The sequence below is a fragment of the Phoenix dactylifera genome, chromosome 4 (assembly GCF_051530095.1).
Source record: "Phoenix dactylifera cultivar Ajwa chromosome 4, Ajwa_hap1_PhDact_Kaust_v1.1, whole genome shotgun sequence".
Classification (NCBI taxonomy): Eukaryota; Viridiplantae; Streptophyta; class Magnoliopsida; order Arecales; family Arecaceae; genus Phoenix; species Phoenix dactylifera.
The window spans coordinates 16058563-16085373 of record NC_143193.1 but is presented as its reverse complement, the minus strand read 5'-3'; the positions used below and the strand labels follow the sequence as shown (position 1 = coordinate 16085373).

The 26811-nt window shown below is 42.7% G+C and overlaps 1 protein-coding gene across 10 annotated transcripts in view; it reads right to left on the bottom strand.

The window, feature by feature from the left end:
- Positions 1 to 18132: 18132 nt before the first annotated feature.
- The window catches only part of LOC103724117 (protein DETOXIFICATION 29-like), an 86581-nt gene continuing 77902 nt past the window's right edge, over positions 18133 to 26811 (bottom strand). For 3 of the 10 annotated variants that reach the window (XR_016400215.1, XR_016400213.1, XM_039118903.3), the window contains 3 exons: positions 22010 to 22128; positions 21672 to 21758; positions 21127 to 21347 (listed from right to left, as the gene is read on the bottom strand). Coding sequence is in view for 5 of the 10 variants with exons in the window: in XM_039118903.3 (XP_038974831.3) it covers positions 21282 to 21347; positions 21672 to 21758; positions 22010 to 22128 (272 nt within the window). In the remaining 5 variants the exon portion in view is untranslated. Of the gene's footprint in view, positions 18728 to 21126; positions 21348 to 21671; positions 21759 to 21890; positions 23120 to 26811 lie in introns of those variants that run through there. The other 7 variants (XR_005508280.3, XM_088719771.2, XM_088719770.2 and 4 more) reach the window with 7 other exon arrangements.

Here is a 26811-nt window from a genome sequence, read left to right as displayed (position 1 = left end):
AAGTTCTTAAGATTGGGTTAGACCTAGGGTTAGAATCAAACATGGTCTAATTAGAATTAATTGATCAAATCTAATTAAGTAGTAACTAGATTAAGTCAAGAAAATTCTAGATCAAATACAATAGTTATAGTTGATCAAATTTCATATCTATGATTAGATCAAGATGAAACTTGATTGAGGCTCAGAGGTTGAGCTCGAGTCATTTGAGTAATTAAATCAAAATTGATTAACCAGTCGGTGTCTAAGGTAAGTTTGGCAGTCTTGATCGGTGGTTTTTAATTGGGAGCTACTCGCACTGATTCATCTTTGTCGAGTTAATGATATATCCCTTCCACCGATCTCACTTACTTGGCCGACTTGGTCAATCATTTTTTGATTAGATTATTTAATGATTCGAGTTGACCCATGCCTTTAAGAAAAATCAGTCTAACTGATTTAGATGCCTCCTTAACCGGATTGAATCTAGTTCTTATTAATCTAACTTGATGAAGTCAGTGGGAGGATCTAGATTAACCGGTTCTTCTCTTCTCTTCTCAATTGAATCAAATCCTCTAAAATTATTAGGTCCATAGAATGAAATAGTTATAGAGATAACTAGCTCAAAGCCTCCCATTAAGTTGAATGATAATGGGTCCAATGGTTCGATAATCATTGGAGGCGCCGCATGAACCTGGTGCTTATCGACCATTGAAATTATCATCCATAATATGATGATTCAATTGTGCTCTCTGATAGGTAATCAGGTTAGCCGAGCCACACTCGGGCCTGGTCATTTGTTAATGGGTTACATTAAATTCTGTCATGTTAATGGTTGGATCTAACTAGAACTTTCAGTGGAGGCATCACATGCCTACTGAAGAGGTGCCTGAGGCCAAATTAACACTAGAAATTGTTTGGATGAAATAATTGGTTAAGAACCTACCTATTGATGCATATGGGTTAGCCAAGCCACACTCAGGCCCATATGTGATCAAATGGATTCTAGTGCCCACTAAAGGGTTAAGAGTAATTCTTCGAATTGAATGTAGAGGTTATCAATTTGTATAAAATAGTGGAAGAACCTTTAGACTAAAGTTCATGATTTTTCTTTATGCAGAAATGGACACAAACTTGTCGCTCCAATCGCTATTGGATAGTGATAAGCTGACATGATCCAACTTTAATAGCTGGCTTAGAAAGCTGAAAACTCAGCATAGTCAGACCAAAAAGATTAAGGCTGACCAGAGTCAGGCAGAATGCTTCTATTGTAAGAAGCAGGGGCATTGGAAGAGGAATTGTCTCAGTACCTTGCGTCACTTGACCCGAATAGGCCAAGCAAGAGAAAAGGGCAATCAGTTGCTGATCAAGGTATTTATATGATAACACCTTGTAATTTCTCTATATGTGATAATTCGATCTGGGTATTAGATACTGGAAGTCCGTTTAATATATGCAATTCGTTGCAAGGACTTCAGGTCAATGAGAGATTTGGAAACAGCGAGAGATTCCTAAATATTGGAGATGGAAGATCTATTCCACTTCTAGCTTTAGAAAATCTCAAACTTGTTTTCAATTCTTATGTAGTTGTCTTGAGTGATTGTCACTATTGTCCTATGTTCTTATTGAATGTAATTTCCGTAGGCCTTTTGGCCATGAACGGTTATGAAATTACAATAAAGAAATGTACTTGTGATATCATTATGAATGATGTTACTGTAATGAATGGACAATTGAGCAGTGTCATCTATCTGTTATCACAACCTGTTAATGTAACGTACACGTCAAGTAAGCACCCTAGAATAGATAGTGTCTCCGATGTTTATCTTTGGCACTGTAGGCTAGGTCACATTAACAAGAAAAGGATAAACAAGTTAGCTCAAGAGGGTATCCTCAAAGTTGATGATTGTGAATCATTGACTACCTGCGCATCCTGTCTTCTCGGAAAGATGACCAAATCACCTTTTACTAAAACAGGTGAACGAGCCAATAATATATTGAGCCTTGTGATAGTCAACTTTAAACACCATGCAATAGCATGTATCTGGTAGGATAGTGATTACGGATATCGATCTACAGGGATTGGAGTACAGTTATTTTCTTAAAAATAAAAATATTTAAAAGGAAGAGTTTGTGAAGAAAATTAAACTAAGAAATTTAATAAAAAATGCAATTAAAATGATATCAGTTTGAAAGAAACCTAGGGCAAGGAATTCACCACTAACATCGAAACAAGGATTAATTGTATTTTAATTTATTCTTGGATTAACATGCAAATTGGCTACAAGCCTAATAAGCATTTAAATAGAAATTCACAAAAGTAATTTGGAAATAATCCATCTTCAGTTGGCATAAAATGTCTATCCTAATCTAAGGTGGTAGCACACCACATCTTCCTTAAGCATGAACTATCTCATATTTACTTAGTGATCATGAAGAACAATTGTATAAACTTCATATTTAAAATCACAGAAATTAAATGTGAGATAAAAGAAGATATTCATTAAAAACAATAAGTTCATACAACCCCAAGAACAGAAATAAAAAAATACAAAACCCTTATCCTTTTGTTAGGGCTGCATCCGGCCCTAGAGAGAAGATCAGCCTTCCATGGAGTCATGGGCGACAGCAGCGGGCTCCCATTTCTTCTTTTCTTCCTTCAGCGACTCCCCTCGAAAATTCCCTCTCAACACTTCATTATTTTTTTTTATGGGAAGTTATTCCTGAAATGCCCAAACTTCTCTCCCTCCTTCTATTTCTTCTTCTTCCCATGGGATTTAGCCTGAGAGAAGAGTTGGAACCGAACCGAAGTTGAAGAATGCCCTCTTTGGTTTCATGTCGAGCCTTTTATAGATTGCATACCTCCCCCTCTCCTCCTCTGTTCCAAGTCGAGATAAGGATGGATCGAAGCAGGATGAGGCTGAAAGATTCTTGCTTGATCTCCGGACGTGCTAGAACAAGCGTGGGCGAGCTGGGAGCACATGGGATAGTGATGATCGCTGCTGGTATTCATCCCGTGAATAATGGAAGGAAGCCATCGGGAGGATGCGGAGAATAGGATGAAGTTTGAAGCTGTTAATCCATGGAATTCGGGATGAAGCTGATCCGGAGGAGATCTTTGGACTGCGGAAGACGTGGCTCTGTTCCCAAGCATAGATTTATCCGAGATGATGCCGGAGATTTTGTTTTGAAGCAGAGGAAGTTGGACTTGGCTGAAGGCTCGGGAACGGCTGGGAGGAAGATCGGATCCGCGGAGGAGATGAGGTTGAAAAGCTTGGACCTTATCCATGGGTGATAGCATGGCTAGAGATGAAGTTAATCCGAGCTTATCCGGGTTGGGATGCAGCCATTGGCTGGTTATGGATGCAGGGGATGCGGAAGAAGACTCGTAAAGTTGGGAGCAAATCCGGATGGGGTCTCGGCTGGAATTAATCCCGAAACAGAGGAATCTGGAAGAGGATTTGCTGGCTGGGATGTTGTGGATGAAGCTCACGGCTGAGAAGACTTGATCCTTTGATGTTGGGAGGTTTGTGAGATTTGATTTTATCTTGTGGAGATGGAATCAATTCCGAACAGGAAGAGGAAACGAATTCATGAGCTGGGATGTTTGGAGAAGGGAAGATGAGCTGATTTGCTAGGAGATGTCCGTGAAAGGAATCCGGAGGAGGTTGCATGGATGTTGGAAAGAAATCTTGGATGATGGATAAAGATGCGGCTGGTTCGGCGGATTGGAGCTTATCTGGGAGAAGAAGATCACAAAGAAGATGGGATCTGAGACGTTGTTCCAAAGCAGAGGATGAAGGTTGGATGGATCCGTGAGCAGGGATGAGCTTGGGACCAAGTTGTTTGGGATGCTCACAGGATGAAGATGAATCACGGATGCGGGGGAAATCTGAGAATAATTTGGTTTGAGGTCTTTATTCAGCTAGAAACAGGCCAACGACTCTATTCTGTGGAGGTAAGGAGTTCTTCGAGTGGTAGCGCACTCAGGTCTTTAGCTTCCTGAATTGCTATCACCTTGGCTTCCCATGACCTTGGAAGTGATCCTAGAATTTTTCTGATAAGTTCAGTGTTAGCATAGGATTTTTCAAGACTTTTCAAGCCATTAACTATATCAGTAAATTGGGTGAACATTTCAGTGATGGATTCACTTGGTTCCATTTTGAAAAGCTCATATCTATGAACTAACATATTAATTTTAGATTTTTTTACTTGATTGGTACCCTCATGAGTAATTTCAAGTCTATCCCAAATTTCCTTAGCCGAAATACAAGTAGAAATTCTATTAAATTCATTGGCATCTAATGAGCAATATAGCATATTCATAGCCTTTGTATTTAATTGTGCCATTTTTTTATTATTTTCATCCCAATCTCTTTCAGGTTTAAGACTGACTATATTTTCTACTGTGTGTGTGGGAATATGTGGTCCATTTACTATTATGTTCCATAAGTCATAATCTAAAACTTGAATGAATATTCTTATCCTAGCTTTCCAATATGTATAGTTTGTTTCATTAAACAATGGGGGTCTATTAGTTGATTATCCTTCAGAGAATGAAGAATAAGATTGAGTTGCCATCTGATCTTTCGCTCTTGATGGTTAGGTCAAATTTAAAAGATAAAAACTAAATGAGCACCTGCTCTGATACCACTTGTCACCTAGAAGACAACCCAAGAGGGGGGTGAATGAGGTTTTTCAAAACTTTTCTTCTAAGTGCAGCAGAATAAAAATTCTAAGTAAATGACTGAAATATAAATACAATAAACAAAGTAAGCAATGCACACACACAAAAATAATGGATTTATAGTGGTTCGGTGCTATCCCTGCATCTACGTCTACTCCCCAAGACTCTTAAGAAGTCCACTATAACCTCTTGATTACAGTGTGATTGTTTTCCGAGTTTACAACCCAACTCGTTATTTTTTTAGAATCACAACGAATCCAGTTGGTTTCTTCCCAAAGGATCACCAATTAAAACCTTTTACCCAATCCAATTCAGGTTTGGACTAAACCTCCCCCAAGTTTCAATACTTGAAACTTGTTACAAGAATCATATAAAAAGGGTTAGAACATAGAAGTTCTTGCTCGAACAATTAAATGCACAAACTCAGAAAAAATGAGCAATAAATTGGTTGTGAGCGCTTTAAATGAAGTCGATGGAGATCAGCCAACTTTTAGAGCCAAGAACTTGATCTTGATTGCTGCAATAAAAGTTTTGAATGCTTCAAACTTGAATGCACACTTCTTGCTCTATTTTAGATAGCTCTTAATGATTTGGATTTATGGTTGTTGATCTTTCTTCAATATTTTCAATCTCTCCTCTTAATCCAAGATAGTTCCCTTATATTTATGGTTTCTGAACTAGCCGTTAGAAAGGATTTGGCTCCATTTGACACTGTGCAAAACTAGTCGTTGAGCTTCCAGCAGATTTTGAGTCGACTCATGCAGACCTAGAGTCAGCTCGGCTAAGTTGGGAGTCGACTCGAGCTTGCTGAGGAGTCGACTCGAGCTCGGGATCTTCAAAACTGGATTTCTATCTTTCTCTGAGAGAGTCGACTCACGGACTGTTGGAGTCGGCTTGTCTACTATTTATCTAAAAGATATTTCTGCTTTCTTTAAGAGAGTCGACTCATGGATTGTTGGAGTCGGCTCATCTATTGTTCATCTAAAAGATGTTTATGTCTTTTTCTGGGGGAGTCGACTCATGAACTGCGGGAGTTGACTCATGAACTGTTCTTCTGAAATTGTGTTTCTGTCTTTCACTGAGGGAGTCGACTTGTGAGCATGCCAAGTGTGCCATTTGAGAATTTTTCGTGCAGAGTCGACTCAAAACTTTCATGGGTCGACTCAAGGACTGTTCCAAGGCACTTTGAGAATCAGAACTCTTTCAATTCAACTTTAAACTTCTTGAGATTTGTCATGATGAATTTTTATGATATTTTTTCTGAAACACTTAATCAAATTTATTAGTACAACAAGATATATATACTCAAGTGTTTTGTGTTTATCAAAATCAAATACAGGGTCAACAAAGAAGAACTTAACCAATTTGAAAGAAATAATATTTGAGAACTTGTAAGTAGACCAAAGAATTATCCAATAATAGGAACAAAATAGTTTTATAGAAAAAACTAAATGATGATGGGAATGTAATAAGAAATAAAGCTGGATTGCTTTCTAAAGGGTATAACTAAGAAGAAGACATTGATTTTGATGAAACTTTTGCTCCTGTAGTAAGATTGGAAGCTATCAAATTATTTCTTGCATTTGCTTGGTACACAAATTTCAAAATATTTTAAATAAATGTTTAAAGTGCCTTTCTAAATGGTTTTATTACTAAAAAAGTTTATGTGGAACAACCACCTGAATTTGAAAATCATGAAACAATGCATATAGAAGATTCAAATACAACCATAAAATGTTTATCACAAAACTGACTAATGCTAAGTAAATTATGTTTAAGATCATCTACTAATAAAATATTTTCAATAAAAATAGAGGGGGTGATACCAATATTATTAATTTCAATGATCTTTCCTTTATTGTTATCACGAAAGATGACCATCCCTCCATCTTTTGCCTCAAGAGTGATGAATTGAGATCCATCAATAGTATGGCTTCATTAAGAACCCAAAATTTCTTTACAATAGTATTACCATGTATTTTAGAATTGCATGCAAAGGATTTATGACCTAATCTACCATAGCTGAAATAAGCAACATTTGGCAAATTATTATTGCAAAGTTTAACGAAGGTGTTTTTCAAAAGAAATTGGGTTTTATGTGGGTTATAACCAAGACCGGCTTTGTTATACACCGCTCTTTGATTATCTAAGATCATTTGTAGCTTTTCCAAACTTAAAAATAATTTTTTTCATAATTGGTTTAAACCTATCTACTTCTTTCTTTAAGTTCTATTTTTCTTTTATTAACAATATCTTTTCTTTTGAAATTTCTATCTTTTCATTTGTCAAACATTGATTTTTTTATTTTCAGATCTTTATTTTTTAGTCCTAGCTTCTTTAATTAATTTAATAAATCATCAAAAGTAAAATCATTAATATATTTAGAATCATCGCTATCACTCCATGTAGCTATCATTGCCTTCTTCCTTGACTTCTTGGGAACTTGCTTGATGTAATGTCCGGGCCCAATACAGACCGGGCCCAATACTGTAGGGCCCAGTTGAATAGTATTGGGCCAGGGAGGGGTTAACTGGCCCAAGATGGCCATAATCTCCCGCCTGAGGGCTGAAAAGACAAGACCACCAGATGGCCAACGGAGAAACCCCCACCGGCATGCAAAACAGGAGCCCGCCACCTCCTCCCCCTCGGCAACTGAGCTGTGAGCTGGCCTGAGGAGGAGGGGCAGCTGGTGGCTCCCGGAGCAGTGAGGAAGGAGAGAACGCCACCTCTCCTTTGGGGTCAAGTCATAAGCCCTGTATTTAAAACCCCTAAGATTTGCTAACCCCGAATTGAATGTACCCTCCCTAAACCTCTAACCCTCTGGATCTACTGCACCAGAGAGCCAAGCCTTGGAGCTGGAGGCGGAAGGGACCCTGCAGCCCTAGGAGAGGAAGGAGGGAGTTGCCGAGAAGGAGATACTGCCCAACTCCAGTCAACCGAATCAAGGTAAGGCTCTGTAAGTGGGTCTCTAGGCAAGGACAGAGTGGAGGTACCCCTCTGTGGGGTATTCTCCCCTCTGTTTCACTGATGAAACAGAGGGGAGGAGACTGGCACAGAGAGGAGGAGACCGGCACGGGAGAGAAAAACAGGAGGAGGGCCGTGGGCCGGACCCACGGGCTGCGGGCCGGACCAACAGGCCGCGGGCCGGCCTGAGAACGGCCCAAGCCGAGCCCAACGCCACCCGGGCCGAGCCCAGCCGGACTCGGCCTGCGGGTGACAGGCCCCGGCCATGGCTGCCCTAGGGCTGAGGGGCAGCCAAGGGCCGTCGGGTCTGCCGTGCCGGCGACCAACGCGGCCTCAAGGCCGCCAGCCCCAGCCGAGCCCCACCTCTCCGCCGGCCGAGAGGTGGTGGCGAGACCCCCACAAGAAAAAGGAAAAAGGGGGAAGAGGGAAACAGAAGAAGAAGAAAGACAAAAAAAAAATATTAAAATACTTACCTCGGGCCACGGCCTTACCTAGCCGTGGTCGGAGCCGGTGAAGACCCCCCCGGAGGAGGTCCGGCCTCGATCTCACCTCCCGGCCCTTCCCCCCTCTTCTCCGGCAACACTTCGGAGAAGGGAAGAAGGGGCCGGCCTCCCGCCGCCGTTGCCCGAGGGAGGAGCACCCTTTTTCGGCCGGTGGATCGGGGGGCGTTGCATCCCCCGGTCGTCCGCGAAGGAGAGAAGACGGTCGGAAAGGGGCTTCGGCCAGAGCGGGAGGGATTGGAGGCGGAGGAGGCCGGGAAGGGGCTTCGGCCAGAGCGGGAGGGACCGGAGGCGGAGGAGGCCGAAGAAGGGAGAGGGGCGCGCGAAAGAGGCGGAAGCCTCTGGAACCCCCTGGAAAAGGCCCTTAACGGGTATGCCTAGCGGATCGGATCCGAGTCCGGATCTGAAACCCGTTAGGCCTAAATCCTTTAATTCGATTTGGGTGAGTCCGATGAGGGATTGATTCCAGCCCAATCGAGTTAAACGGGTCAATTAAGCCTAATTGGTGTTGAGTCTGAACCCAATCAAGCCTGATTGAACCCGAATTAAGTAGATTGGGCTAAATCCAAACCCAATAGGAACTGAACCGAGCCCAATTGAATGAAATGGGTTAAATTAAACCCAATTGAGCTGGGCCTGAACCCCCATTTATGCAATAGTAATCCCAGCAGGCCCAATTAATTGTAAATCAGGCCTAGTCCAAGCTAATTAAATTGGCAGAGGGCCTAATTGGCTGAAAGAGGCTGGACTTAGTTTTAAATCAGGCCCAACCCTGTCATTAAAAAGCCCAATTAACCATATGGACCCAAATGGCTTTAAATGAACACCAAGGGCTTCAAATTGGCTAAATTAAAATGGGCTAAGATCCTTGGTTGGGACCCAAGCAAGTCCATGATAAGATGAACCAAATTCTATAATAAATAGAGAATAATATGATTCCTATAATGTGGTTTTAGGAATCAACGATTTGCCACCAAGACCTTGGATAACGAATTTGCTGTAAGTAATCTGTCTTAATCCTATCGTAGATCTTGTATTACGTTTTATAAGATGAACCAGTGTTTTTTTATACAATTTGAATTGTATGCATGATTAGTGAAGAATGTAAGTAACCTGTCCTAATCCTGTTATGGATCATGTCATTAATGTTTCCTACGCATTTATTTTAAGTATATATGTTTCATGCATGATATGTTACAATGCATAAGTAACTTGCATGATCCCAGAAGCTATGGCTATGTATGCAACATGATGATACTGATATTTTAATCATGCATGTAAGTTTATAAAGTCTTAGCTAGCCCAGAGGCACTATAATGGGCTCAAAGATGCTACTGAGAATGACTGAGCCGCCAGTGGCTGAATAGTAACTGAGCTTGCCCCGCCAGTGGCTGAATAGTAACTGAGCTGCCCCGCCAGTGGCTGAATAGTAACTGAGCCTGCCCCGCCAGTGGCTGAATTGGAATTGGGCCTGCCCCGCCAGTGGCTGAATAGTAACTGAGCTTGCCCCGCCAGTGGCTGAATAGTAACTGAGCCTGCCCCGCCAGTGGCTGAATAGTAACTGAGCCTGCCCCGCCAGTGGCTGAATAGTAACTGAGCTGGCCCCGCCAGTGGTCGAGTCTGACTTTTTGCAGTAGCATCCGAGAGAAAAAAGACCACGGCATGCCGGGGGCACGGTTTGATATGCATATATTATGAAAACTTTTGTGATTTGCACTACTGCTTTGTTTAATTTGCTTACATGTTATGCCATGATGATTATTAGATAAACATGCATGTCAGCTTCTCAAACCCTGATTTACATGTTTAGCCTACTGGTTGATCCGGTAGGATTATGCAGGATTACTTACTGAGCCGTGTAGCTCACATCTGTTTATGCTTCGTTTTCTTTCAGATCCTCATCAGTGATCGCCATCAGATATGTTTTTATTTTGTTACAGAGCTTCGTATTTTTGGAGAAGCTTATATACTTTTGTACATTTGAATAGCATAGAAGCTCTGTATTTTTTTTGGTTTCAAACTTGAAGGTTGTACTGCAAACTTTTAATATATATATATAAGTTTGAATCCTTTTGGCTACCTGTTACCCCTGTATGAGGCTGCGTGCTACTGTGGGCGATAGTCGGCAATAGCACGGCCGTGTCACGGATCCGGGTCCGGGGCGTGACATCTAGTGGTATCAGAGCCTTAGGTTAAACAATAGAATAACCATAAAATGCCTAAGGAAAGGGGTAGTTAAGAATGTCACCGTCATAGAAAATGTTATAATATGCTAGTTTATCATAATCTCACTTTAAAATTTTTGACTGCTAGGCGATCATTAGGAAGATATGGACGACGACCGGAGACCACCCTCCCCGGAGCCCAGCGAGCGGTCAGCTTCCCCGGATACCCCACGGTCTGCAGCGGGTCAGGCAGGCCTAGCCGGAGTGTATCAGCTTATGGCACAAGTGCTGCAACAGCAGCAGATGATGCAGCTGGCCGCTATGCCATCAGCAGACTCCTACTATGAGAGGTTCCGCCGACTGAACCCCCCGACCTTTGAGGGTGGGTCTGACCCCATGGCGGCAGAAACATGGATCCGGGAGATGGAGAAGATGTTCCGAGCCCTCCACTTTCCTGATGAGGTGACAGTCCGACTGGCGACCTCTATGCTGACAGGAAACGCTGAATACTGGTGGACGGCCATGGAGACGGCTTATGCCGTTGACGGACTCACCTGGAGGGACTTTAAGAGGATGTTTTACAATCAATACTTTCCGGACTCAGTTCACCTGGCGAAGCAGAATGAGTTTTTGACGCTGACCCAGACTGACCAGATGTCCGTTCTGGAGTACGCCAATAAATTTAACGAACTGGGACGATTTTGCCCCCAGTTCATGGAGGATGAGAGAAGTAAGGTGAACCGGTTTGAACAGGGATTGAGGTACGGGATTCGGTCCCGAATATCCTCCCATCTATTCTCAAGCTACAAGGATGTACTGGACCGAGCCTTGAAGGTTGAGGCTGACCTGATACGATCCGGGAGAGAGAGGGAGGACCTGAAGAGGACCCGGTCATTGGGAGCACCGAGTAGTGGGTCTGGAGGCAGCAAGGGGTCTGTGCCCAAGAAGAGACAGAGCAGAGGCTGCCCCACCTGTGGCGGAAACCACAAGGGTACCTGCATGAAGAAGACCGGAGCTTGTTATTCTTGCGGGCAGACAGGACACATCGCCCGCAACTGCCCTAGCCGAAAGAAGGACGAGCCCGGACATACTGCACCAGAGGACCAGAGATCGAGGGGTAACCCTCGAGTTTTCGCACTGACTCGACAGGATGCCAGTGCTAGCGATCAGGTGGTGACAGGTACACTTCTGGTCAACTCGGTTCCTGCCCTCATTCTATTTGATTCTGGTTCTACGCATTCTTTCGTGTCAGTTAGCTTTTCCAGACAATTACTTAGCACATCTGAGAAATTAGTGGAACCATGGCATGTTGCTACACCCCTTCAGAAAACCGCAATTGTTGACACTAAATATAAAGATTGCATAATTCAGATAGGGGAAAAAGAATTAGAGACAAATCTTTTACAGCTTGACATGCAAGACTTTGATATTATCTTGAGCATGGACTGGATGTCACAGTATCACGCCCACATTGATTGTTACCACAAGAGGGTGGTATTTCGGATACCTGGGGAGCAAGAATTTTTCTTTCAGGGCGATATACCCCTTCAAGGTGCTCCTACACTACACTTTATTTCAGCCTTGAAAGCTGGAAAGGCTCTGAGAAAAGGGTGTATGGCCTATCTGGCCTGTGTAATGGATACCCAGAAAGAGACCAAACTGGAAGATATTCCAGTAGTCAGAGAATATCCGGATGTCTTCCCGGAGGAATTACCAGGATTACCCCCAGACCGAGAAATCGAATTCACTATCGACCTCGCACCAGGAGAGGGGCCAGTCTCCAAGGCTCCTTATCGGATGGCCCCTGCTGAGTTAAGGGAATTGAAGGTACAACTACAAGAACTCCTGGATAAAAAGTTCATCCAGCCCAGTGCGTCGCCATGGGGAGCTCCTGTCCTGTTTGTGAAAAAGAAAGACGGGAGTATGCGGCTATGCATCGATTACCGGGAATTGAACAAGATAACCATAAAGAACAAATATCCCCTACCCCGGATCGATGACCTGTTTGATCAGCTGCAAGGCGCCCAAGTCTTCTCCAAGATAGATTTGAGGTCGGGTTACCATCAGCTGAAGATCAAATCTGAGGATGTGCCAAAAACTGCATTTCGAACCAGGTATGGGCATTATGAATTTCTGGTTATGCCTTTTGGACTGACCAATGCCCCGGCTGCATTTATGGACTTAATGAACAGAGTCTTTAAACAATATTTGGATCAGTTCGTGATAGTTTTCATCGATGACATTTTGATATACTCAAAGAGCCGGAAGGAACATGAAGACCATTTGAGGGTGGTGCTACAAATCCTTCGAGAGAAAAGGCTGTACGCCAAGCTGAACAAATGTGAGTTCTGGCTGGACAGTGTGGCATTTCTCGGCCACATAATCTCCAAGGAAGGAGTGTCAGTGGACCCCAAGAAAATAGAAGCGGTGGTGGATTGGCCTCGTCCTACCAACGCCAAGGAAATAAGAAGCTTTTTGGGATTAGCCGAGTATTACCGGCGATTTGTGGAAGGGTTCTCCAAAATAGCTACTCCCTTGACCCATTTGACTAAGAAACGGGCCAAGTTTATCTGGGACGGCAAGTGTGAGAGGAGCTTCCAGGAGCTTAAACAAAGGTTAGTTTCTGCCCCAATTTTAACATTGCCGTCCTTAACTGGAGAATTTACCATCTACAGTGATGCTTCCAAGAACGGGCTAGGCTGTGTGCTGATGCAAGATGGCAAGGTGGTAGCCTATGCCTCGAGACAGCTGAAACCCAATGAACAGAACTACCCGACACATGACCTGGAGTTGGCCGCGGTAGTGTTCGCCTTGAAACTTTGGAGACATTATTTGTATGGCGAACACTGTGAAGTGTACACCGACCACAAGAGCCTAAAGTATATATTCACCCAGAAGGAATTGAATATGAGGCAAAGAAGGTGGTTGGAACTCCTGAAGGATTATGACCTGAGCATTAAGTACCACCCAGGGAAGGCCAACGTGGTGGCTGATGCCCTAAGCAGGAAATCAGTAGTGGGCTCCGCCGCATTACTCACCACTCAACCACAGATTCAGGGGGATCTCGATAAACTGCAGGTTGAGGTGGTTACCCGAACTACAAGAAGTTTGCTGGCCGCTTTGAGTATACAACCAACCTTGATCGACAGAATAAAGGTTGCCCAGCAGTCTGATGAGCACATCTGCCAGCTCAAGGATGAAGTGGAGAAAGGGTTGCGACCCGAGCTCCAAATGCACCCAGATGGCACTCTAAGGTTTGGCCACCGACTGTGTGTACCGGCAAATGTTGACCTAAGAAGGGAAATCATGGAAGAGGCCCACCAATCCCGTTTCTCTATTCACCCAGGCAGTACTAAAATGTACCGGGACCTTCGGGAACGTTACTGGTGGAAGGGGATGAAGAGAGAGATAGCTGAGTTTGTGGCCCGATGCTTGACCTGTCAACTAGTAAAAGCAGAGCACCAGAGGCCAGCAGGGTTGCTGGAACCAATAGAAATTCCTGAATGGAAGTGGGAGCACATCACGATGAATTTTGTTACAGGACTCCCCAAAACGGTGAGAAAGAATGATGCAGTGTGGGTGATTGTTGATCGCCTCACAAAATCGGCTCATTTTCTACCATTCAGAATTGGTACTCCTTTAGACAAGCTGGCCCAATTATACATCGACGAGATTGTACGCCTGCACGGAGTACCAGTGAGTATCATTTCTGATCGTGACCCCCGATTCGTGTCCAGATTCTGGGGAAACTTTCAGAAGGCCATGGGCACCGGGCTGAGGCTCAGTACAGCATACCACCCCCAGACTGACGGCCAGTCAGAGCGGACAATCCAAACTCTGGAAGACATGTTGAGGGCTTGCACTGTGGACCTAGGTGGAAATTGGGATAGTCATATACCACTGGTGGAATTTGCTTATAACAATAGTTACCATTCCAGTATCCAGATGGCCCCATACGAAGCTCTCTATGGGAGAAAATGCCGATCCCCCTTACACTGGGATGATGTCGGGGAGCGAAAAATGCTAGGCCCCGAACTGGTCCAGCACACCAGAGACAAGGTACTACTAATTAAGCAAAGGCTTCAGGCTGCCCAAGACAGACAGAAAAGATGGGCTGATAGAGGAAGAAGGGCCTTGGAATTTTTGGAGGGGAACTTTGTCTTCCTAAAAATTTCTCCATCGAAGGGTATCACCCGATTCGGAAGACACGGCAAGCTAAGTCCTCGCTACATCGGCCCATTCGAGATTCTTGCCAGGATAGGCAAGGTTGCCTACAAATTGGCCCTACCCCCGGAGCTATCGGGCGTACACGACGTCTTCCATATCTCACTACTGCGGAGGTACATCTCGGATCCCAGCCATGTGGTGCCACATGAGCCTCTGCAATTAAATAGAGATTTAACCTATGAGGAGGCTCCCCTGCGCATCGTCGACAGAAAAGAGCAGATCCTCCGAAGGCGCACCATTCCCTACGTTAAGGTCCAGTGGACCAATCACACTGAAAGGGAAGCCACCTGGGAATTGGAAGAAGAGATGCGACAATGTTACCCTCAGCTCTTCGAGAACCAAGGTATGCTTAATTTCGAGGACGAAATTTATTTAAGGGGGGAAGGATGTAATGTCCGGGCCCAATACAGACCGGGCCCAATACTGTAGGGCCCAGTTGAATAGTATTGGGCCAGGGAGGGGTTAACTGGCCCAAGATGGCCATAATCTCCCGCCTGAGGGCTGAAAAGACAAGACCACCAGATGGCCAACGGAGAAACCCCCACCGGCATGCAAAACAGGAGCCCGCCACCTCCTCCCCCTCGGCAACTGAGCTGTGAGCTGGCCTGAGGAGGAGGGGCAGCTGGTGGCTTCCGGAGCAGTGAGGAAGGAGAGAACGCCACCTCTCCTTTGGGGTCAAGTCATAAGCCCTGTATTTAAAACCCCTAAGATTTGCTAACCCCGAATTGAATGTACCCTCCCTAAACCTCTAACCCTCTGGATCTACTGCACCAGAGAGCCAAGCCATGGAGCTGGAGGCGGAAGGGACCCTGCAGCCCTAGGAGAGGAAGGAGGGAGTTGCCGAGAAGGAGATACTGCCCAACTCCAGTCAACCGAATCAAGGTAAGGCTCTGTAAGTGGGTCTCTAGGCAAGGACAGAGTGGAGGTACCCCTCTGTGGGGTATTCTCCCCTCTGTTTCACTGATGAAACAGAGGGGAGGAGACTGGCACAGAGAGGAGGAGACCGGCACGGGAGAGAAAAACAGGAGGAGGGCTGCGGGCCGGACCCACGGGCTGCGGGCCGGACCAACAGGCCGCGGGCCGGCCTGAGAACGGCCCAAGCCGAGCCCAACGCCACCCGGGCCGAGCCCAGCCGGACTCAGCCTGCGGGTGACAGGCCCCGGCCATGGCTGCCCTAGGGCTGAGGGGCAGCCAAGGGCCGCCGGGTCTGCCGTGCCGGCGACAACGCGGCCTCAAGGCCGCCAGCCCCAGCCGAGCCCCACCTCTCCGCCGGCCGAGAGGTGGTGGCGAGACCCCCACAAGAAAAAGGAGAAAGGGGGAAGAGGGAAACAGAAGAAGAAGAAAGACAAAAAAAAAAATATTAAAATACTTACCTCGGGCCACGGCCTTACCTAGCCGTGGTCGGAGCCGGTGAAGACCCCCTCGGAGGAGGTCCGGCCTCGATCTCACCTCCCGGCCCTTCCCCCCTCTTCTCCGGCAACACTTCGGAGAAGGGAAGAAGGGGCCGGCCTCCCGCCGCCGTTGCCCGAGGGAGGAGCACCCTTTTTCGGCCGGTGGATCGGGGGGCGTTGCATCCCCCGGTCGTCCGCGAAGGAGAGAAGACGGTCGGGAAGGGGCTTCGGCCAGAGCGGGAGGGATTGGAGGCGGAGGAGGCCGGGAAGGGGCTTCGGCCAGAGCGGGAGGGACCGGAGGCGGAGGAGGCCGAAGAAGGGAGAGGGGCGCGCGAAAGAGGCGGAAGCCTCTGGAACCCCCTGGAAAAGGCCCTTAACGGGTCTGCCTAGCGGGTCGGATCCGAGTCCGGATCCAAAACCCGTTAGGCCTAAATCCTTTAATTCGATTTGGGTGAGTCCGATGAGGGATTGATTCCAGCCCAATCGAGTTAAACGGGTCAATTAAGCCTAATTGGTGTTGAGTCTGAACCCAATCAAGCCTGATTGAACCCGAATTAAGTAGATTGGGCTAAATCCAAACCCAATAGGAACTGAACCAAGCCCAATTGAATGAAATGGGTTAAATTAAACCCAATTGAGCTGGGCCTGAACCCCCATTTATGCAATAGTAATCCCAGCAGGCCCAATTAATTGTAAATCAGGCCCAGTCCAAGCTAATTAAATTGGCAGAGGGCCTAATTGGCTGAAAGAGGCTGGACTTAGTTTTAAATCAGGCCCAACCCTGTCATTAAAAAGCCCAATTAACCATATGGACCCAAATGGCTTTAAATGAACACCAAGGGCTTCAAATTGGCTAAATTAAAATGGGCTAAGATCCTTGGTTGGGACCCAAGCAAGTCCATGATAAGATAAACCAAATTCTATAATAAATAGAGAATAATATGATTCCTATAATGTGGTTTTAGGAATCAACGATTTGCCACCAAGACCTTGGATAACGAATTTGCTGTAAGTAATCTGTCTTAATCCTATCGTAGATCTTGTATTACGTTTTATAAGATGAACCAGTATTTTTTTATACAATTTGAATTGTATGCATGATTAGTGAAGAATGTAAGTAACCTGTCCTAATCCTGTTATGGATCATGTCATTAATGTTTCCTACGCATTTATTTTAAGTATATATGTTTCATGCATGATATGTTACAATGCATAAGTAACTTGCATGATCCCAGAAGCTATGGCTATGTATGCAACATGATGATACTGATATTTTAATCATGCATGTAAGTTTATAAAGTCTTAGCTAGCCCAGAGGCACTATAATGGGCTCAAAGATGCTACTGAGAATGACTGAGCCGCCAGTGGCTGAATTGTAACTGAGCTTGCCCCGCCAGTGGCTGAATAGTAACTGAGCTGCCCCGCCAGTGGCTGAATAGTAACTGAGCCTGCCCCGCCAGTGGCTGAATTGGAATTGGGCCTGCCCCGCCAGTGGCTAAATAGTAACTGAGCTTGCCCCGCCAGTGGCTGAATAGTAACTGAGCCTGCCCCGCCAGTGGCTGAATAGTAACTGAGCTGGCCCCGCCAGTGGTCGAGTCTGACTTCGTAGTAGCATCCGAGAGAAAAAAGACCACGGCATGCCGGGGGCACGGTTTGATATGCATATATTATGAAAATTTTTGTGATTTGCACTACTGCTTTGTTTAATTTGCTTACATGTTATGCCATGATGATTATTAGATAAACATGCATGTCAGCTTCTCAAACCCTGATTTACATGTTTAGCCTACTGGTTGATCCGGTAGGATTATGCAGGATTACTTACTGAGCCGTGTAGCTCACATCTGTTTATGCTTCGTTTTCTTTCAGATCCTCATCAGTGATCGCCATCAGATATGTTTTTATTTTGTTACAGAGCTTCGTATTTTTGGAGAAGCTTATATACTTTTGTACATTTGAATAGCATAGAAGCTCTGTATTTTTTTTGGTTTCAAACTTGAAGGTTGTACTGCAAACTTTTAATATATATATATAAGTTTGAATCCTTTTGGCTACCTGTTACCCCTGTATGAGGCTGCGTGCTACTGTGGGCGATAGTCGGCAATAGCACGGCCGTGTCATGGATCCGGGTCCGGGGCGTGACAATTTGTAGCTTTTCCAAACTTAAAAATAATTTTTTTCATAATTGGTTTAAACCTATCTACTTCTTTCTTTAAGTTCTATTTTTCTTTTATTAACAATATCTTTTCTTTTGAAATTTCTATCTTTTCATTTGTCAAACATTGATTTTTTTATTTTCAGATCTTTATTTTTTAGTCCTAGCTTCTTTAATTAATTTAATAAATCATCAAAAGTAAAATCATTAATATATTTAGAATCATCGCTATCACTCCATGTAGCTATCATTGCCTTCTTCCTTGACTTCTTGGGAACTTGCTTGAGTAGTGGGCAGTCCGCTTTAAAGTGACCAGGCTTCTTGCATTTATAGGACACAAATGACTACTCCTCCTTCTCTTTGCTAGGCTTCCCTTTTAGCCATAGGCCTCTTTCTCATTTCTTGTCTTCCTCTCCTTATGAATCTTTTAAATTTTCTGGTGATTAGAGCCAATTCTTTATCATCATCACCATTTTCAATTGATTCATTTCGTCTTCTTCTTGCTCTGTAGACTTGAGAGCAATAGTCTTCTTCTTTGCTTCTTCTTCATGGTTAACTTGTGCATCATCAGCGAGCCAGGGAGCTCCTCCAATGGCAAAGTGTTAAAATCCTTTGCTTCCTGGATCACCACGACCTTCGTCTTCCATAATCTTTGTAATAACCTAAGTACCATAAGATCACTGTTATAGTAAGATTTGCCAAGACTTTTAAGATCATTAATAATATCAGTAAAATATGTAAATATTTTAGAAATTGACTCATTAGATTTCATTTTAAAGAGTTCATTTTTATGTACAAGCATGTTAATTTTAGATTCTTCAACTTGGTTAGTGCCTTCTTGAGTTACCTCCAGTCTATGCCAAATCTCTTTTGCAGAACTATAAGTTGAAATTCTATTAAATTCATTAGCATCCAAAGAATAATACAAGATATTCATAGCTTTAGCATTGAGCTGAGCCATTTTTTTATCAAACTAATCCCATTCACCTTCAAACTTGGGAGTGTGCACACCATTAATCAACTTAGTAGGTGTGTGTGGTCCATTAATTATGATACTCTATATATCATAATCGAGTGCTTGAATAAAGATTTTCACACGTGCTTTCCAATAAGTGTAGTTTGGCTATTCAAGAGAGGAGGTTATTAGTGCACTGTCCCTCGGCCAGAGAGGATCTAATTAGGGATGTTATAGATCTTTTACTTTTGACGGTTAGGTCAACGTGGGATTAGAGTACCAAACTCCGATACCACTTATTGCCCAACCATACAACCTTAGAGGAGAGATGAATTGGGCTTTTCAAAAATTTATGAACTATAAGTGCAATAGAATAATAACTTTTTAATGTGAATGTGATCTGCAATGAATAGAATAAATGATAATCAAAATAATAAATGAAATACATAATGAAAATAATCAAAACACCACAAATGCAAGACCTAACATCTACATCCATTCCTCAAGCTCCCTACTTAGGAATTCTAGTCCACTAAATGTCTGCAAATGACTACAACATTCGATATCACCTACCAAATAACCTAGCTCTTTCCAAACTATCACTTATTTCTCGGGCATAAGAAAACCATACACACTCTTTTTTCAGGTATGGATCAACCTTTTCTAAGTTTCAGCACAACCAAAACTTATCCCCACAAATAGAAAGAGATACAATAATAAAAGAGTGAATATATAATGAATACAATAAAAACTCCTTAATAAGGAGAAATAAAACCCATTAAAGCTCTTTAGAATCGTCAGAAGAAGCCTTTTGGTGTGCACTTCAGTCAGGAATGCTCAATGAATGCTCTTGAAGTAATTGTTAAAGTTGCATTGAATGCCTCTCACTCAATGAATGCTCTTCTTGCTTTGAATGATTTCTCTCTTAATTCTCCTTATTTTGCACCTTTGGAAGCCTATTTACAAAGAGAAGTTGCTAGAGAGTGATTACTAGTCATTGATGATCATTAGAGAGTGGTTAGAAGCTACTAAATGCACATCTTTCTTGCTAAAAAACTAGCCGTTACACTGTTGGAGTAGAGGGGTGACTTGCAGGTCGACTCCTGCTCTAGGGATCGATCTCAAGGTTGACTCCTAAAGAGACCAGAAATTTTATCTCTCTATTTCTCTCCTATGGCATGTAAGGAGCCGACCTGCACATCGACTCCTTGTCTGTGCCAGGTGTTCTGCTTATCTCCAAAGTGCTAGAGTTGACCTGGAGGTTGACTCCTAGACCCTGGGTTGACTCTGGGTGATCAAAGTGTTAACTCTTCATCATTTCGTCTGGTGAACACATTGAAATCGACTCTTAGCCAACTAGAATCCGTTTTTGTGCTTTAGCAGCCTCCAAACTTCTTCAAACTTGTCTCTAACTTGAAAATTTAGTTTTTAAAACTTTTCCATACTTTCCTAAACATTCAATCTTCTAAGACTTCCCTGAAAAACAACTTAAACTGCTCTACAACGTACAATCATTCGTAACCTATTCGAATATTTTGTAATCATCAAAATCAATCCATGAGTCAACAATGTATATATGTATGTATATGTGTGTACATATATATGCATGTATATATGTATATATGCATGTATATATGTATATCTATGTATGTATATATCTATGTATGTATATATCTATCTATGTATGTATATGTATATGTATGTATATGTATATGTTTATGTATGTCTGTATATATGTATGTGTGTTTATTTATATGTATATGTATGTATATGTATATGTATATGCTTGCATGTATATATGTGTATATGTATATATGTGTGTATGTATGTATGTTCATATATATATATATATATATATATATATATATATGTATGTATGTATGTATGAATGTATGTATGTATATGTATGTGTGTGTGTATGTAAGTATTTATTTATATATCTACATATACATATACATACATACATTCATACATACATATATATATATATATATATATAAAACATGCATATACATATGCATATATACGTACATATATGTATGTATATAAAGCGTGAAAGTTATTTATGAACATATTTGCCTATTTTCTGCTTGTATAAGGAGGAGATGAAGTCCAAAAAGAAGTTGTTCCTTTTGTAAGAATCAGATCAGTGAACGAAATGTTTGTTACACATTGTTTGCTACTCAAAAAAATAAACTAAAATTTTAAAGAGAATTCCTGAAGGCCACTCATGTGCCTTATTTGCCCTTTATTTCAATCCTCTAGAGCATTGTCTTTACTTCTGGTTCTCCACCCCATCTTCTTATCCTTTCCTCAGCTATTGAAGCCTGCAATGCAATATCATTTTTGATGATACATATATCTGGTAAACATGAGATTCTACAGAACCTGATATATCGATGTGAATTGATAATGAAATATCAACATAAATAGAACAACTTGATGATTACTTTGTATTGTGTGAGAAACCAGACATTGCATGCTGACTTAGAGGGCCAAACTGAATCATCTACCTTTGAATAAAATTAATGTGTTGTTTGTTCTCTTACTACTGGATCTGCTACTAGATAAGATCTCAATTTATATATTTTTTGACAAAATATTAAAGAACACCAGTATTGATAGTACAAAAAATTATGTAAGCTATGTACCTCTTTGTTCCAATTTGTCCGATATGTCATCCAGAATAGGATTAGTGTTTGTACGATAGTGCCTGATAACATTCCAAACCAAATTCCCTGAAATTAAAGTTAATCAAAAGCAAAAATAAGAAAATACTGGGATATGCCTCACAGTTAGAGTGATGTCGATAAGGTATAAATTGGAAATTCTTTGAGGTAACAATCATTAGTTTCTTTCATGTTACATACTGTTTGAGCTAGAGGCCCAATAATGGAGGAAGCTAATACGTTCAAGTCTTGAAATCTACTGCTACCGATTGTGAGCTAATAGCCAGTTGCAACAGTAGGAGCAAGAGAAGAGTATTTACCCGAACACCCATGTCAAGCTTATAACCCATTATAAGGCCTAGGGGAATGCCAAATATATAATAACAAGCAATGTTCGCATATGCAACCAATGCTTGCCATCCAGCTCCAATGGCCACACCTGTTATCATCGGTTATTACTATCGTTAGGTAAATGATATGATAATGAATAAAGGAAAACATGGATGATATCTACATAAGAAACTTAACAATTTTCCTAATACTATTGTTTAAAACAAATGTTTGTTAGAGAACTACATGATTGACCATTTTTATGAATAGTTCAATCGGATAGTAATGAGATTATTCAATATAGTAAAGAAATGGATTAGGTTGTCAAAGTTGACTACAGGAGATACTTTCTCATGCATGATAAGTTTGCAAGAGACAAAGGTGCACTTATGTGATGAAAAGAAAAGATGCAAAATAAGTTTCAGCACAGACTATATAATCTTGTCAAGTACTTGTTTGAAGATCTTAACGAGTCACATTTATCATGCAGTCTCATCTATTAGTCATTTGTATCTTGCTTGATGATCAGCTGCTACATACCTCTTTATTGATGTAAATGTAGAAGTCCAATGAGATAACCTTGAAAGATCTCTTAGGATATTTTGTATGATGTTATCACATTTCACTACTATTCAATGTATTGCTGCTTCTAGAAATTTTAAAGTCATGTTCTCTAACATAAATTTCCAGAGACTTCAAGGCAAGTATATAATTTGTCCAGGTTCAGATGTAGGAAGAAAAGCTTCTAGCAACCTTTAACTTTCTACCTAAGCAAACCTCCTATACATTTGCCTGTTCATCTTTATTCCCATAATAGTTTTTTTTTTCTATATTGTTTAACCAATTCACCATGTCATTTTAATCCATTTAGGTCTCTGCACATCTCCCTGTTATTGATAAAATCTTGGTCCCTTTGGACTTGATAGGATTAGAAATAAATCTTGAAGATTGGTTTTGTGCATGGGATGTATATCCTTGTATTTCACTCTTACCTATACGTATTAAAGTTCTTCGTCACAAATAAAATGACAAAAAGATTCATGTAGAGCTTCATTGTGTTTTATGTTCCTGACAAATGATTTTCCCCAGTTGGAATTTACCTGCATATCAAAGTATAGAAAACTTGAAGATCAAGGCAGTAATATGTCATTTGCTTTTGAAGATTTTAGCAATAAAATTCATTGTAAAAGGGTTATGAGGCTCCCACATCAGTGGCATCAGATATGATACAACTAGAATAGGCATAGTGGTATTATAAGTCGTCAACATCTTCAATACTGTAAATTTAGTCTTGTATTGTTTATTTAAAATAATTAACAAAGTGTTATAATCTGATCTAGGAGAATAATATTATTTTCGATCTGTTAGAATACATCATACATATTTGGAACGGCTCCAGGAGCAAGATGTAGCACATCAAGCCCTTGATCACCGGTGCGCGCATCTTCTGGATATCCCATTACATTATTACACAACATCTGATTTTGACACTCTAGGTATCAATTAGTGACCTCAACGAGCAACATGATGATATCAATTCTGCAAACCTGTTGGTGTTATTTTAATCACAGTTGGGTTAGCATGTTGTTTCAAAATGCCGGTCAAACTCCACTTGTTGCACATTGTTAAGTTTGACTGGAACACAAGTCCTAATTTAGAAGGGATTCAAGGATATTACAAGAAATGAAAGTGGATAAAAATGTCATCTAGCTGCCCTGGCTGACTTCGATACCGAGCACACCCTCCTACTACATATATTATATCCATTCTACCATGTATACCTACTGGATGGAATCTTTGAGAAAAGGTGCTGCACTTGCTTTGCAATCTCTTAGAAAGCTCGCTTCGTACACTTCCATACCCCAAATTTTCGTGTAGCTTCACATCTCTTCACCCACATCCTCTCCCACGCTCCCAATTTAGATATCCAAAATATGTAGTTAAACCAATCTCTATAACGATAAAAGAATCTGACTCTAGTTTGGAGGACTGAATAGGTCTAGTATGAAATAGAGGCCGCTGTTATCATTCATGTTAAGCTTCTCCAAAGTTTTTATCCAGATGGATGAAGACGTACTACTTTCTTACCTTCTATTATTACTTTTTCCGTATTGTTGATAGAGATTCTAAGTGAACCAAATGAGTTGCAGCCCTTTACTTTTATTACACATACAAATTTTTTGAAGATGCTTGGCTCTAGACTACCTTGGTTTGCTCTTCATAAAGGTAGAGGTGACCCTACCATCACTTGCTATCTGCTTCCATATTAAAATGTTAAATTCGCTTTATAGGATCTCTATAGTGCAGTAAAGTAGTTTGAACGGGGCTTGCTACCTAATGAATCGCATGCCACCAAATATTTCTACCATGGGCTTATCAATCTACCTTGCATGTAAGGTTCCTAAGTATGTCATCTCATGCATGTATGTGTACTTACATACACATAAATGCAAATATGATGTATATGCATATGTATATGGGTATAAGATCATAATTTTTTGACATGTTTAGGCTAGATCAATGATACTGGAACCCATGCCTTTCAACCAGTATAAGATTAGTTTCAGTTTCCTTGCCCTTACAATGGTGACAAATATCATTCTAAGATTTATTAATATCTAACATTATGACAACATAAAACCCACTTGTATTATCTAAAGTTCTCGGGACATCAAATTTATCATCCAAAGGTTAAAATTTTCCCGCAGAAGCTATAAACTTTCTTTACTTGGAGAAAAAAAATGCATTAATCAGCAAGTTTGAAAACTGTATAATATTATCATTGTCAACAAATTATGTCTAGTCAAGGAGACTAGACAGATTGGCGGCAGATTAGCAGAGGACTTTCATCACCTTGATACCGAAGCAGTAGGACGCTACAGAGCCGAATCATTTTTGCCCGATCAGCCTTTGTACGACTCTGTACAAGGCTACGACGAAGATCCCCGCCATCAGGTTGAGGGGTGTTCTCTCTAGACTTATTAGTCCGGAGCAGGGGACTTTTCTGGAGGGGCGGAGTATATCTGACAATGTACTTATTGCCCAAGAGTTTATGTTTGATCTCGGTAGGGCTCCGATGAGGAGGAGTCTGATGGGGATCAAACTTGACATAGAGAGGGCCTACGACAGGATGAGGTGGGACTTTTTACAGGAGTCTATGCAGGGGTTTGGTTTTCATGAGACATGGATCAGATGGGTTATGGGCTGCATCCATGATCCTTCCTTTGTTATTTTGGTGAATGGCATGCCATCCTAGTTCTTTGTGTCGTCAGGAGGGCTGCGCCAGGGATGCCCCCTCTCTCTGTTACTGTTCATTATCTGTGCGGATGTATTGTCTAGATCCCTGAGGCAGGTTGTGGCCACTCAGGAGTTGGAGGCCTACAGACCGGTGGCGGAGGCCCCCCCGATTTCTCACTTGTTTTTTGCTGATGATTGTTTGCTTCTAGTCAGGTCGTCTCGGCAGGCGGGCCGGATTATAGGTCGGATTCTTCAAGATTATTGTGCAGTGTCTGGATAGCGGGTCAATCTGACCAATTCAGTTATTAGTTTCAGCCCGAGGACTAGTTTGCTGGTGAGAAACTCTATACTGGAGATTCTAGGGGTGGGAGAGCAAGAGGGTACTATGACATACTTGGGGATCCCTATTTCCGGCCGGCGGCTTCGGAGTAGGGACTGCACTGCTCTTGAGATTAGCATCAGACGCAGATTGGAGGGGTGGGAGGTGCATACACTTTCTATGATGGGTAGGATCACTCTTGTTCAATCAGTTTTTACTTCGGTCCCTATCTACTTACTCTCTAACGCCATCATTCCAGTAGTGGTCTTGAGGTCCTTTGAGTAGCTCTTCAGGAGTTTCATATGGGGGAGGCGCAGTGGTAGAGATGGCATCCATCTGGTGGCTTGGGAGGTTGTGTGTCAGCCGACCGGGTCTGGAGGGCTGGGGGTGCAGTCCCTGGTGGCGAGACGGGAGGCCCTAGAGGCCAGACATACAGTTAGATTTGTGTTAGAGCCGAAGAGTATGTGGTCCTCGTTGATGAGGGCCAAGTATGGAGCCTTAGTACCAGGTGTGCGAGCTGGGCGTCACCACTCTTCGGTTTGGAGGAAGATGTGCGCTAGAGCTGCGGTGGTGCTCCCGGAGATCAGATGGGCCATTGGTGACGGATGATCTATCGATGTGCTGGAGGACAGTTGGGTGACCGAGCAGCAGATGTGCTGTATGCCCACCATGGTGGATTTGGCAAGATTAGCAGGCTGTAGGGTGAGTAATTTACTGGACTCAGAGGGGGCTGGCTGGTGGGAGGTGCTGATTCGGAAGACTTTTGGGGAGCAGTTGGCAGAGTTGGTTTTGACTCTACTGGTATCTACCGGGGGGGAGTCTGACAGGCTAGTATGGATGCCGACGGGACGGTCGCGGGTGCGAGCGAGAGATCTTCACGCCATGTTCAGTACGAAGCCAGATCGGCAGATTGAGGGTGGCTGGATATGGAGGTTGCGGATTCATCCCCGTGTGGCGCTCTTCATCTGGAAGGTGGCTTGGGGTTGCCTTCCGACCAGGAGTTTGTTAGTTCGACGTGGCATGCGGATCTCTCAGTGTTGTGAGGCTTGTGCAGATGTTGAGGAGACCATCGAGCATGTTCTTGTGCAGTGCCCTAGAGCCCGAAAGATATGAAGGAGGTCACCGGTCCCACTTCCCGACGCGGTGGTTTCGGTGCATGACCTAACTCGCATGCTGAGAGATTCCATGTGGAGCCCTTGGTCTGCGGAGGCAGGGATTCTAATGGCATACCTGTCC